The sequence below is a fragment of the Monodelphis domestica genome, chromosome 5, assembly GCF_027887165.1.
Source record: "Monodelphis domestica isolate mMonDom1 chromosome 5, mMonDom1.pri, whole genome shotgun sequence".
Classification (NCBI taxonomy): domain Eukaryota; kingdom Metazoa; phylum Chordata; class Mammalia; order Didelphimorphia; family Didelphidae; genus Monodelphis; species Monodelphis domestica.
The window spans coordinates 228,844,309-228,858,254 of record NC_077231.1 but is presented as its reverse complement, the minus strand read 5'-3'; the positions used below and the strand labels follow the sequence as shown (position 1 = coordinate 228,858,254).

Sequence of the window (13,946 nt, the reverse complement as noted above, 5' to 3'; positions counted from 1 at the left end):
AAAGATTGCACCTAAGAGGGACAGCTAGGTGATAGGTGAATAGAGAACCAGGCCTAGAAACAGGAGGACCAGGGTTTAAAATCTGACCTCAGACACTTCCTAGCTGTGTGACCCTGGGCAAGTCACTTAACCTCAATTGCCTAGCCTGTGTCCCCCTGTCTTAGAGTTGAGCTAAGACAGAAAATAAAGGAAAAAAAAGACTGCACTGAAGGTTTCCTATAAGATAGCCCTTTTTTATATTGGATAGCAACACCTAGTCTTACCCCTTCAGTCAAGTATTCCAGAAGTACTTAGAATAAAATAAGATAGTCTAGAATCCTAGTTCCACACTAGTATTGGTGCCAGAGGGAGAAATTAAGAGTTAATAACTGCCATTGGCTACTAAAACCAGACTGTCTGATGCCAGTTATTACTTCAGGCTGTCAAAGTTCCACTCAGCAAAGCTCTCAGTGCTTTATGACTAAATAACTAGTTTCATTTCCAATATTAGTAGTAAGGAAAATAGAGGCATAAATGAAATGTGCTATTCATCAAATCTCATTTAAATCACGAAGTTTCAACTTCTTACCCATCAGATTCTAAATCAACAAGCATTTATTTTGGCTAGAGTTCTTAACCTTGGGGCCCATGCATTTAAAATAGATAGATAGATAGATAGATAGATAGATAGATAGATAGATAACTTTATTTCAGCTCATTGGCTTTCTTTGTAATCTTATGCATTTCTTTAAGAATTTAAAAGCATTTCTGCATGGGCTTCACCAGACTGTCAAAGGGGTCCAGAAACAAAGAAACAAAAAAAGATTAAAAAAAAAAAACCAATTTAAAGGGATTTGCTAACAATGTGCACAATGCATACACACCTTTCCTTGGAGACCAGCTTAACTTCACCTCTCTACTTTTTACATTTTCATCTTCTGGAAGATGTCTAACTGAGCCAGTGAAGTAGTCCAAGGGAAGGTGTAAGAAGAAGTGCCTTGATATTCTATATACTAGATAAGTTAGTCTCTAAATAATTTAGAGATGATTGTACTTCCTTGCATCAGCTATTTTAAGATTTTTCTTTAAGCTTAAAAAGTAAAAAGAACTTGTATTCTTGTGTGTACATAAAGTCTTATAACGCTTTTTGACTAAATTTACCACCTCACCTTTCAAACTCCTTCCCATACTAGTACTGCACTTTGCTGTTAAGAGTACAGTTGATTCTCCAGCTCTTATAACTACCAAAAAATTATTACATATGTAGCTTCCACAGCTAATATTGCCTTAGGATTCCCTGTTCCAACCCATGGCCTTTTGTTGTACATGCTATTGGAGGGACACACTGAATTTGGAGTCACAAAACCTGGGCTCTGCAACTTAGTACTTCTCAGTTTCCTCTGGAAAAAAAAAAAAGAGGAGGTTGGCCTATATGATTTGAGATCCCTTCCAGTCCTAGATCTTTGATCCAGTCATTTTTTGAGTCATGCTTCTTTCTCTACCTCTTTCAAGAGAGTAAGGGACTTTTTTTTTTTAAAGAACAGCCTTTTATTTGGGTCTTGTTCATTACAGCACAAATTTAGTACAAGAGGTAAATTAGAGCAATGGGTTACCAATACTATAAACTATAAAAATTCTATAAAAAGAATTGACTATAAATTGGCCAAGTTTTTTTCTCCTCTTACAGAGCTTGGTATCTCCCTATCACATTTGTTCTCTCTATTTTTCTGAAGGGAATTCATTCAGACATATCCAGGGATGTTTCAGTTGTATTACAACAGCAAACCTGTCCTTTAGCATGCAAGCCACTTCATTCATTTCTGTAGCTAACACTTAAGAATGTGTACAAGCAGAAAAACAGATTTGAGATGCATCTCTTCTTCTCTGCATATAAACTTTAAAGAGATATAATATGCAAATTTCAGGTATTATCATTTATTTTACCCTATCCCTTTTCTGAAAGGAATGCTTGAGGAGTCAGGAAACAGATAAACCATGGGCTAAAGAAACTGCCCCCTATTCATTCACTACAGAGTTTTCCTTCACTTCCAGGATCAGCTATAACATCCTGTTTAGCTTTTCGAGCCCTTTAATAACCTGGCCCCTACCTACCCTCCCTGACTTCTTATGCCTTATTCTTTACTTCACATAAATCTGATGTTGGGGCAACAGCCATCACTCCATCTCCAGACTCCAAATATTTTCTCAGTCTGTCTTTTATTCCTGGAACTGGCTATCCCTCCTCATCTCTAGTTTTTTTTCCCTCTGGCTTCTTTTAGATCTCAGTTCTAAAACCTCATCTTCTGCAAGAAATAAGTCTCTTCCAGTCTTCCTTAACCTTAGTGCCTTCCCTCTAAAACTTCTCCAATTTATCCTGTATTTATTTTGTTGGTAACATAGTTGTTTGAATGTTATCTGCCCCTTCGGTTGGTGAACTCCTTGACAGCACAGTACCTAGCACATAATAGGCACTTAATAGCTAGCTGGCTGATTAACTCATGAAAAGAAGAAAAAACCAAAAGTTGCTTTTAATGTCTGAAGGAACTGTAAGGCCTAGTTCATTTAAACCTCCCAATTCCTCTTCCCTCCTCTCCCTTCCCTAGCAAGGATGCCCACAGTGATTCCATGTAACTGGCTCAGAGGGCTGGGGAGAAGACAGGCACAGTGGCAGCTCCTGCAATCAGGGGACCAAGATCCCTGCACTCAGCAAAGAGACAAGATGTAGTGCCCAAGGGCGAGAAATGGGCAGGTCACCTACAAGAGGGCTTCCGCTGGGGATAGCTGGACTCTGTTTTTCCTCACCCACCCCAGCAACTCAGATGCAGCAGCACCAATGCCTGCCAACTCCACTTGGCCTCTAATCCTGCAGATGCAGGGTAACAGGCGTGGCCTGGCCAGATTTAGATTTGTTAGGGAGACTAAGACTCAGGCCCACTTTGAAACTCCTAGGTCCCAAGTGGCCTCCTCACTATGGATTTGGTCTCCAAAAGATTTGATCTGCGAGATGGGAGGGGGAGTCAAGTTCGGGGCGGAGGGGGGCTTCAGTTCACAGAGCTCTCAGCACTATCACTTCGTGAAGTAAATATATATAGTTTATGAGGATGGAAATTTGGGGTGGGAGGGCAGTGGGAAGAGTTTGGGGTGTCCCTTACAAAGAAATGGTAAGAGAATGTAGTAGCCTACCCCAGTTCTGACAGCATTAGCCCCACCAACCCCTCCTTTTAGAGTCTCCCACACACCCCTTTCGAAGGCCTCCCTAGCACCCCATCACTGTAACTTGGGCCGATACCAGGGGAGGTTAAACCTACCGGACCGTACCACCCGAGGGCGACAGGGAACCAAGGGGGAGTAGTGGTAAGAAAGGGGCTCTTTTTCTCGTTATCCCTCCTACGACAGCGCCAGCTCCTGCCTAGCCAAGGAGGAGGGGCTGCGGAAGAACTGGCCGAACGGAAGAGGCCAGAGCGGGGACATGGCCCCTCTAAGGGTGCACTGGCCCCTGCCACGGCCCTTCCTCCGCCCTCTCTCCACCTCACCCTCCCAAAAAATCTCTCACCCAAATATAGTCCCTCCCCCACTTTTACTCTCACCATCTCCATCCTTTCCCTCCCCCATGGGTAGATACCAAGAGTTTCTGGGGTGGGGGGGGGAGACTGAGACCACTGCAGCAAAAAGGACCGTTCCACCCAGGGAAGGGTTCGGGGGGAGGAGCTGGATAAGGCAGAAGCTGAGGGAGGGGGGCGTAGGCGGGTAGGGAGGGAATGGGAAGTCTCCGTTGGTGGCCCCGGGTACCTGCGGCGGCGCGGAGCGACCCTGGGGGCTCCGGGGGGAGGGGGGGGTCTCACCGCGGTGAGGCGACCCGGCGGCGACACCCGGAGGAGGCTCGCGGAGGGGAGGGGAGGGGAAAGGAGAGGAGGGAGGTGGGTGTCTGGATGGGGGGCGGTTCCCCAGAGCCAAACTCCCGCAGCGGCAGGGGCGGTAGCACCTCCGCCACCTCCGCGCTGCGCTGGAGATCCTGGCCGGGAGGAGCCGCGGGTCCCTCGGCTCCGCCCCTAGGGGGCGGGGTCAGGGCATTGGGGGTGGACCTGAGCGCTGCAGCTCCTCCCCTGGCCCGGCCCCGGCTGGTGAGACCGGAGAAATCGAGCCCTGTCAGGCCGAGCCCCGGCCGCGGCCCTCCCCCGCGGCCCCCTCCCTGCCGCCCAGCCCACCTCCAGTCCCAGCCGGGCGGCCGAGGCAGGTCCCCGGGACTTCCTCCAGCCTGGGTCTGAATGCTGATCCTTCTTCTCCTCTCTCCCCTCCTCCTCCTCCTCCTCCTCAGGCGGCTGTAGCAGCGGCCGCGGCGGCAGCAGCAGTTGCAGCAGCAGCAGCTCCAGGAACCGCTGAAGCCGGCATGCTGGAGAAATTAGAGTTAGAAGAGGAAGGTGAGTGAGTGTGTGCGGCTCCCGACCAACTCCCGCCCTTTCCCCTCACCCTCCCTCCGCTCCCCTGCCCTCCCCTCCGTGTTCGGGTCCTTTCATTCCTCAGGGGAATTGTGATTATCTTGGACATCCGCTGAGACTAGGCGAACCGCTGGGATCGAGGTTGCAACTTCACCCCCAGGGTTCCCCCCACCCCCCTTCCTCATCACCTCCCTCCCGGGGATAGCTGAGAAGGCAAGGCAAAGAAGGGGGTTGCTGCTGCCGGGCTTCGAACTGTCGCCTCGGGTGTGGAAAAGAGAGTGGGTGGGGGCGGGGGGCCAGAGGAGCCACCCACCCCGCCCTTCCCCCCTCCCGGAGGGGAATGCCCGCTGGTCCAGGGATGCACACATGCTCATCACCTTGAACCCTTCGCTCGCCAACTCTCAGTCAGAGATGCTGCTTCATCCGTGGGGTGGCCAAGAATTAGGGGATCGAGAGGGCAGTACTATGGGAGAGAATGATGCCAGCTGTGGGAAATATCTCTTGTCTTTCTAACGAGGGAAATAAATACCAACCAATTTTGAGGAGCTGAGAGGAGGGGGGGGGTTGGAGGAGGAATCCAGCAACCTTAAGCCAAGTGCTTTCAGTAGGTCCTTTTGTCCTTTACTGGCTGAACAACTCAAATTGTGTCTAGATACAGTGCAGTTCATTTTTGCATATGTCGTCATTTAATGCTTAGGTGTCCTCGCCCTAGCTTTTTAAAGTCTGTACCTATAAATACACTGAACTGTTAGGTTACATTATTTGTGATAATGCAACCCATGGGAGCCCCCCTCCCTTTTAAAGAGGCAAATTCTATAGCAAAAAAAAATAGTCTTATTGAATTTTTCCTAATTTATTTGATTTAACCCTTGCCCTCCATTGTTTTTATTGCCTCTCCATATTATTCATTTTTCCTTTATTTTGACCTAGTCTTTTCTAAAAACAATTTCTTGGATCCTTTACTGAAGCTGTTAGGATTCAAAAAGAATGCTGCTGTATTCTGTTAAAAAAAAAAGAGTACTTCATACTGAGTATGAAGATTTCAGAGTTGGACAGCATTTTTAAAATTTTAAGTTTAGGCATCTTTTTTAATATTATGGTTTCAAACAAAAAATCTTGACAAGCTGTAATTCAAAACTAATATCCTTCCACTATAAATATATTATTTGATTATATATATTATAAATGTGGTTCACATTTTCCCCCAAAAGCTAATAGACTGAACCCTTGAAACAAAGAATGTGCCATGTGGATGCTGTCTCTGTGCCAACTTTACTTTGATCCTGTTCATTCACTGTCAGATGATTAAGTAAACTACACATTTTATTAGCCTTATGATATTAAGCAGATCCCTGCTTTTGTTTTTTTCTTCCTGATTTTAGCTACATTGCAGTAATTCCACTGCCATATCTCACCAAGGATTATTTTATAATGAATGATCATAAAACTTGAATTTTTTTATTCATCGTCTTCAATGGGTTGAAATAATGTAGTATAAAATTTTGCTATAACTTGGTTATTTCACCCCGCTGAAAAATAACCTGCCATTAATGTGAACATAGGTCTTTATATAGCATATCACCATGACATAGATTTAATCATACTTCAAGTCAAGTTGTGACCCTTGTATGTAGAATAATGTATAGTAGCCTAGTCTCTCTCATAAGAGCTCTAAAAGCTTAAAACAGAAGTTATCTTTGTTCCCTGATTTTGTTGTTCTCTGCATTTTCTATATTTTTTGTTTGCAAAGTATTGAAGGTAAAAGAGAAAAAAGATAAACAGCTTAGTTAAGAACACCATCAATACCATATGCATAGGCCTCTTGAGATGGTTTGCTTTTTATTAATGAAGATACAATCAATCTTAACCTGGTAAGAACCTCCTAAATTCTGACTAGTTAGAATTTTCATCTTATTTTTCAAATGGTATCATTATAAAACATTTCCCAAAGCAATTTCATATACTTTGTTTCATTTGACTCTTTCAGCTACCTTCAAAGGGTTTATATTCTATCTTTCATTCTACCACTATTAAGATCCTTCTGTACTCATTGACTTAACTGGTCTGAATACAGTTTGGGGGTTGAGGATTTCACATCTATACAGTCTCCTCCTACCTTACTCTCATAACTGACCTCTGTAGTGGCCCTGTCCAACTTTTCTAAATTTTCAAGGAGAATTAAACAACGATTTTTAACCGAGCTAAGCAAAAAGAGGCTGTGTGTTGCTTTCTACTTGAGTTCCCTTTGCAGTGGTGGAGTGATTGAGTCTTTATAGCACTGCTTTGTTTGCATTGAACTTTTAAATTGCTTATTCATCCAAAGTGTGTGGGGAGAAATGAACATCAAAAAGAATTTTACATTTGTTTAGACAAAAAACAAGTTTTACCGAAGAAACTAGACATTTTACTTTTAAAATATCTTGAGAACTGGTGTTGCCATTGATGTGAATAATAGTTTCCCTTCTGTGCAGGATTTTTATTTAACCCTTAAAATGCTTTTTGTATCATGTATTAATATCTTTCATGTCTCTAAAACATTAGGTACAAAAATACATGTGTAACTAAACATCTGTTAGGATACTGTTAGAAATAGTATTTTCTCCCTCTTAATTGTTTATAAATATATCCAGGAATTGGGGGTGAGGTGGAGGTGAGGAGTAGAGAGAAAAGAGAGTAGGAGGGCTAGGGAGAATGTTCTTTAAAAATGTTTTAATTATAAGAAAAAACATAAGGAAGCTTTACTATGACAAAACTAAGGCTATATTTAATATTCAAAAAGGATTGGGGGGATTCCTATTATTTCCTCTGTACCATTCTCTTTATTTCAGAGGATCATGACCTTTAGAGCTGGAAAGGACCTTAGAGCTTTAGTTGAGCCCTCTCCTTTATTATAGACAAGGAAACCAACACCCATAACTTGCCCAAAGTCACACTGGCAGTAACTTTGTTTCAACCTTGAGTGTGTTTGGAAATAAGTCTGTCTTTTAGGTATCATAAAGGAATCCGACTTTTCCCTACTTTTGGAAAAACCAAAATTGTAAGTTTCTTAGGGCCTTGTTGAAGAATTTTGTATCTTCAGTGTCTAATACAATGCCTTCCTTGTAAGAAGTAAATTCTTAATAAAATACATTTGCTAAACTTACTTTTAAGGAAACACTTGTCATTCCATATTTGGGTTTGAATATTTTTCTATTCTATTACTTGTCTTAGATTACAAATTCATTCCAGAGCATGGATCTATATACTTTGTATGTCACCTTAGCCACAGCTTCATTCATTTGTAGCAGAATGGATTTAGAACTCAGAGTAACTTCAGAAGTCATATAGTCCAGTCCCTTCATTTTTTCAGATGAACAAAACTGAGGAGTAGAGTGGTTAAGTGAACTTGCCCCTGGTCACTCAGTAGTGAACAGGATTCACACTTGGGTCTTCTGAACCCATATTCAGTATTCTTTTCATTGTACCATTTTGCAACACCCAAGTCATCAGTTCTTTGAAGGCAATAATGGTAATAGAAGTATGGTCTGACAGCACAATAGATAAGAGTACTAGGTTTGGAGTCAGGAAGACCCAAGTTCAAATCACTCCTTTGACACTTATTACTTGTTCAACCTTGGGCAAGTTACTTAATCTTTGTTAGCCTCAGTTTCCTCTATAAAATAGAGGTGATAATTGTACCTGGAATACCTCCCTCATAAGATTGTTGAAAGACTTCTTTGAGCTAATATTGGTAATGTGCTTTGCAAGACTCAAAACAGTATCTTTAAAAGTCAGCTATTCTCATTAATAGTATTCTTCAATAGCCCTCTCTATTTCTGTTTCTTTTTCTTGTATTTTCTTAATGAAAAGTCTAAAAACATTATTCTAGTCATTTTCTATTACCATCTGGCCACTCTTCATCCCAAGTTTTTCCTTCTCAATTTCTTGCTTCTGAATTCTTCCTATTTTAACTTCAGTTTTGGAAGCAGCTTTTTCATACTTGAGATGGAGCTAAAATAACTGTCAATAATTAAAGTTGTTTTTTTAAGCTGCCCATTGTAACTCCCATGCTAACCAAATGCTGTCTCAAGTGTATAACCTCTTCTAACTAGGCTTCCTTATTACTAATTAATTGCTTCCCCTCTTACCTTACTATCTGCACCCATCATACTGTTTCCTATCACAAGAAAAAGGATATTGATTGACTCAGCTCCATCCACCTTGGATAGCTTTCTTAAACCTTGCTTTTCCTGTTCACACTGTCTCGATCTGTCAGATAGTTTAAGGAAAGGCTTGGATGAATTTAGACCTAAATCTTCAATTGCCCTTTAGTTTGAAATTCCCTTTTCTTCTTCCTTTCCATGATCCTAAATTTTCTTAAATCTTCTAGCTTTCTCATAGTATGGTAAAAAAAAAAAATTAGACCCAGCAGGGGACCTGGATTCTAGTCTCTGCTCTGCCATTAACCAGTGATACTAGTGTGACCCAGAGTAAATCACTTAACCTCTCCCAGCCTCAGTTTCCTCTTTAAAATGAGCTTGGGCTAAATTCTCAAGGTATCTTTGAGCTCTAAATTTATAAAGTTTCTGTTACATTCTAATGATTTTAGCTGTGCTTAAAAAAAAAAAAAACAACCACTACCACCTTCCCTTCTGCCTTAAAATTGATATGAAGTATCAGTTCCAAAGCAGAAGAATGATTAGGACGACTAGGCAATTGGAGTTAAGTGATTTGCCCAAAGTCACACAGTTGGCTTCATATCTGGCCTCAGATATTTTCTGTCTCTGGGCCTAACTCTCTATCTATTGAGCCACATAGATGTCCCTTAGCAATGCTTTCTTTATAGTAAGTCCTCAATTTACTTTTATCACCTTGATTTCCTTTTTCCAGTTTCAAATCTCTTCTAGTCTTGCTCCTTTTTTAGATGCTTTGCCAAAGTAACACGATACAGAATGTCACAAAAATCACATTTTTTTCACCCCTCAAAGCCTTATTCCCTTTTCTATTTCCATGTCACTGTTTCCTTCAGTTGGTATTCTGGTCATATCCTATGTGAATAATTATAAATTATCATCTACTTTATCCTACTTTTATACCATCCTAAAATTTTATGTCCATTTTTAAAAACCACATCATTCCTATTTCAAATGGATAATAAAATGCTTTAAATAGTAAGGTCCTATTTTTACAAAAAGTTGAATTTTATGAAAAGTCAGTCATAAAGCATGCCACTGGCTCTGTACTGCTATATAATGGTTGAGACTAAGTTTGATTCCATAAGCATCTATTACTTCCTATGTTGTTGAGATTGAATTTGATTTCATGAAGCAGTTATCCTTTGCCTCCTATTGTAAGGTACTGTCCTAGGTACTGCAGTTTGACAGAGCTGCCTTCAAAAGCTATTGTTCTACTGAGGAAAAGCAACATATGTCCAGATAGTAAATATGAAATACATACAAAGTAAATTCAAAGTAATTTTAGAAATTGTGTAGAAAGAACTCAAAAAGATGGGAGATGATCAGGAAAGACCTGATGAAGGAAATATCACTTGAGCTAAGCTTTAAAGGGAGCTGGGGATTTTAAGAAGCTTTACTTCACCTCCATGCCCATGTTTGCTCTTTATTATTGCTTTTATTTGAGTCTTCAGTTTCAAAATTCCTAATCAATTTGCCTATGTATCTTCTCATCTACCCCAGGCTTTTGTCTATGGAATTTAGAGCTGGAAGGGGCCTGAGAGACCATCTAGGCAGCCCCCTTTACTTACTAGAAATTCTAATTATAAGTGGGGAAATGTTATCAACATGGGATATCATAAGAACTCTGTTGCTCCTGCTAGTGTCAAAGAGACCTTAAATTTCATGTGGGCAGAGATGAGTCCAATATGAAATGGTAGAACACTGAACTAAGCGTCATATGTGGGTTTAAGTACTAGCTTTGACACCTCCTAGACCTCACTATTAGTGAGTTACTTAGTATATCTTGAGCCATAGTTTCCTCCTCTTTAAAATGGCAAGACTTTTCCCCTCTCTCCATTCAATCTCACTTGCACCCATCTCCTTCTCTCTACTTATACAGACTCTGCCACACTTTTGTCTCCATCACCTCTCCCCTGAACAAATTGCAGTAACTTCCTGATTGGTCTCTCTGATTCTAATCTCTTCATCTTCCTCCACACAGCCGCCACACTGATTTGGAGATCATACAATTGGAGATTAGGACCTTTGAGATAATTTAATACAACCCCTTCATTTTACAGATGAAGAAATTGAGACACAGAGAAGTTAAGGGACTTCCCATAGTCACATATAGGTAGTGACATGGTCAGGATTTAAACTAAGACCCCATGAGTTCAAATCTAGGACCCTCTCATCTCAGCCTATGTTACCTATCCCCACCCTTACTCATAACTCTTTAGTGGCTCCCTGTTCAACTTTAGGATTAAAAAAAAAAAGACTAGCATTAAAAGCCCTCACAATATGGCTCTAATCCACTTTCCTGGTATTAGATAATATTACTTCCATTCACATGCCATCCAGATGATAGTGCATCTCCTTCCTAATTGACTTTGTATCAGTAGTTCCCCACTTCTGAACATATACTCCCTCTTCACCCCCCTTTTATAATCCTTTGCTTCCTTCAAAGCAGAGTTCAGGTGCTACTTCCTGGGCAGCTGGGTAGCAAAGGGGAGAGAGCATTGGACCTGGAATTAGGAAGACTTGAGTTTAAATACAGCTCAGACAGACACTAACTAGCATTTTGACCCCGGTAAGACATTTAATCTGTTTGCCTCAGTTTCTTCATCTGTAAATCTATAGCTCTATAAATCTATAAAACGGGGATATTTAGGAAGTACCTACTTCCCAGAGTTGTGGTGAAGATCAAATGATTGTAAAGAGCTTAACACAATGTTAGGTACATCTAAACACATATAAATGTTAACTATTTTTTATATGAGACAGCCTTTTCTACTCAACTCTTTTAATTCTGTTAATTCTGTCTTCCTCTTAATAAAATTAAATTGTACAACTTTAGATCTATTTTGAAGGAGCTGTTTTATCTCTCTCTCTGTATCCCCAGCATTTAGCATAGAGTGGGCTGGCAGATTGGATTCTAAATTCTGAAACATTATATAAATGTGAGTTATTATCTTAACTTTTAAGATGCTATACTTAATTTATTTTAAACATTCATTTAAAAAATTTTGAATTTCAAATTTTTTCCCAACCTATAAAAAAGGCAAGAAATACATCATCTAACTTTTGTATTTTTTTCCAATGCCTAGCAGGGTACTTTGAACATATTAGATACTTAATAAATGTTGAAGTGACTTCTTTTATAGGCATTATACATATGCATGTAGTCATAGTAATGCCATGCTAATGATCATAATGCCTTCTTGTCTCTGAATGGCATTTTCACTTTTCCAAAGTATATTCATGCTCATTTTAACTGCACTTAGTATATTTTAGGCACTTAATCATTCTTATAAGAAATACTCAAAGCATTAAATTCATCAGCTAAATGGATCCCATCCTGATAAACAAAACTGGCAGTGTAAATAAAGTTAGAGGAATAGACTATATCCCCAGAGTGATGAGAAACCCTTCCCAACTAAAAATGTAATTCACTTTAGTATCAGATGACTAAAAATACATCCACATAAGTAATTGAAGAACTGGAAGGCAGTTCTTCATGCAGAGTAAATGTGGTAGCTTACTTACAAAGTACATTATCTGAGTGGAAAGGCTTTAAGATTTCTTTTTTGTTGCTGTGATTGCATTGTGCTAATGTTAGGGAAAAGTCGAGCTGATTGAGCTCTAATTATAGAGGGTGAGAGGCATATTGGGGGGAGGAGATAGGTTGAGGATCCAGTTTGTTTAATCTCAGGCTACATTTTTATGACTTTCATTTATTGCTTTCTTGTATGTTTCTCTTCAAGCCCACTCAAATGGCCTTGGAGAAGCACCATTCCTATAGCTTTAACAGTTGGCTTCTGATTTTGATGCCAACTGGCTTCTGTTGTTTCGTCTTTTCAGTCTGTTTATCTCAAGGGTTCATGCCCATGTTCTCAATCTAGTTCTGCTTCATTTTCCTTGAAATGAACTATTCAGAAATTGTCAAGAATGTAAACTCTGTCCTATCCAACTGTCATTTGTTTTGTCTCTTATTTTTGAGGGGATTTTAGAAGCCTCCATAATGGCCACAAATGATAACTTTGTGAGCATAATTTAAAAAATCACAGTAATAGCCCTTGTTTATGTGGTTCTTGCAGGTTTGCAAAACTCTCAACATATATTATTTCATTTGATCCCCACAACAATGGTCTGGTAAGGCAGATGCCATCGTTATCCTCATCTTGAACCTAAAATTTTTGTTGTATCCTTCCATGAGAAAGTTGGCCTAATGCTTTAAAATTTATATTTATTGAAAAATTTGCTAACATAATCAGGCTCGCTTTCACTTTTGCTTAAAAGAAGGAGATAGTAGTCATAATAAGAGTTAAGTTTTAAAGGTTTAAAGCAACTTACATATATTTGCTCAACAAACTTTTCTTATCCTTATTTTACAGAGGAGGAGTTGAGAGTCAGAGAGGTAAAGTAAACTGCCCCCACAGTCACACAGATGTTAGAGGAAGATCTGAACCTAGTTGTTCTTGACTCACTATTTCACACTCTTTTTACTATACCCAGCAGTAGGGGCTGCTTCTTTACTATCAATCATCCTAGCAACCTGACAGTCCAAGGCCTATATAAGTTAATTTTGGGCTTCAGTTGTTTCTTTGCTAATGTTCTCTATCTAGTCATCAGATCCTATTGATTCTTCCACACAATGTAGCTCACATTTTTCCCTTTTCATTGTGACTGCTATTACCCTACATCAATCCCCTAGCTTTGCCTACACTAATTACAAAAACTTCATAAAATTGTCTTTGAATCTCCAGTTCCCTCTTCTTGCCTCCTTCCCACTTACTCTATCTTATTACCAAATAAATTTGACACATAAGCATTTCACCACTTTATTCCCGTTTTATCTCTATTGTGCTTTCCTATGCTCTAACCAAACTGAACTACTTAACCATTATGTGAACATCACTTACGATTTCCTCTTGTGTGCCTTTCTTCATTCCATACCTCCCATCTAGATGGGGTCCTCATCTCCTCTTTGCACCCTCCCCCCCAGTTCTCCGGGGTGGGAGTGTTTAAATCCTTTAAAGTCCTGCGCTTTAACTTGAAATCTTTCCTGATCATTCAGTAGAAAATCATCATTCCTCCCCTCATTCCTAGAATACTTTATATACCTAGTTTATATCAATCTTACATATTGCTATATTATACCAATTATTTGTTGGCCTGCGTCTTTCCTCCCCTTTGAAATGTTATGTAGATCATATGTAGATGAGTAGGTATAGTAAATACTTGTTGAATATTTATGCCTTATATTTCTGCCTCACAAAATCATTTCAGCCCAATATTACACCTCTTCTCAGTTGCAATTCAAAATTTCCACTTTTCCATTCGACTACATTCAACAACACTGCCTGCTCTTCCTCAG

General features: G+C 40.2%; 2 protein-coding genes across 13 annotated transcripts in view; one reads left to right on the top strand and one right to left on the bottom strand.

The window, feature by feature from the left end:
• Positions 1 to 4,322, bottom strand: part of LOC103093809 (jerky protein homolog-like) — a 133,838-nt gene extending 129,516 nt beyond the window's left edge. For 3 of the 8 annotated variants that reach the window (XR_008912353.1, XR_008912356.1, XM_007504635.3), the window contains exon 1: positions 4,185 to 4,322. Coding sequence is in view for 1 of the 8 variants with exons in the window: in XM_007504633.3 (XP_007504695.1) it covers positions 3,567 to 3,591 (25 nt within the window). In the remaining 7 variants the exon portion in view is untranslated. Of the gene's footprint in view, positions 1 to 3,566; positions 3,727 to 3,768; positions 3,798 to 3,821; positions 4,115 to 4,184 lie in introns of those variants that run through there. The other 5 variants (XR_008912355.1, XR_008912354.1, XM_007504636.3 and 2 more) reach the window with 5 other exon arrangements.
• The window catches only part of PRKAG2 (protein kinase AMP-activated non-catalytic subunit gamma 2), a 463,538-nt gene that overhangs the window by 354,006 nt on the left and 95,586 nt on the right, over positions 1 to 13,946 (top strand). For all 5 annotated transcript variants that reach the window (XM_007504639.3, XM_007504638.3, XM_016426254.2 and 2 more), the window contains one exon: positions 4,295 to 4,397. In XM_007504639.3, the coding sequence (XP_007504701.1) occupies positions 4,295 to 4,397 (103 nt within the window). The remainder of the gene's footprint in view (positions 1 to 4,294; positions 4,398 to 13,946) is intronic.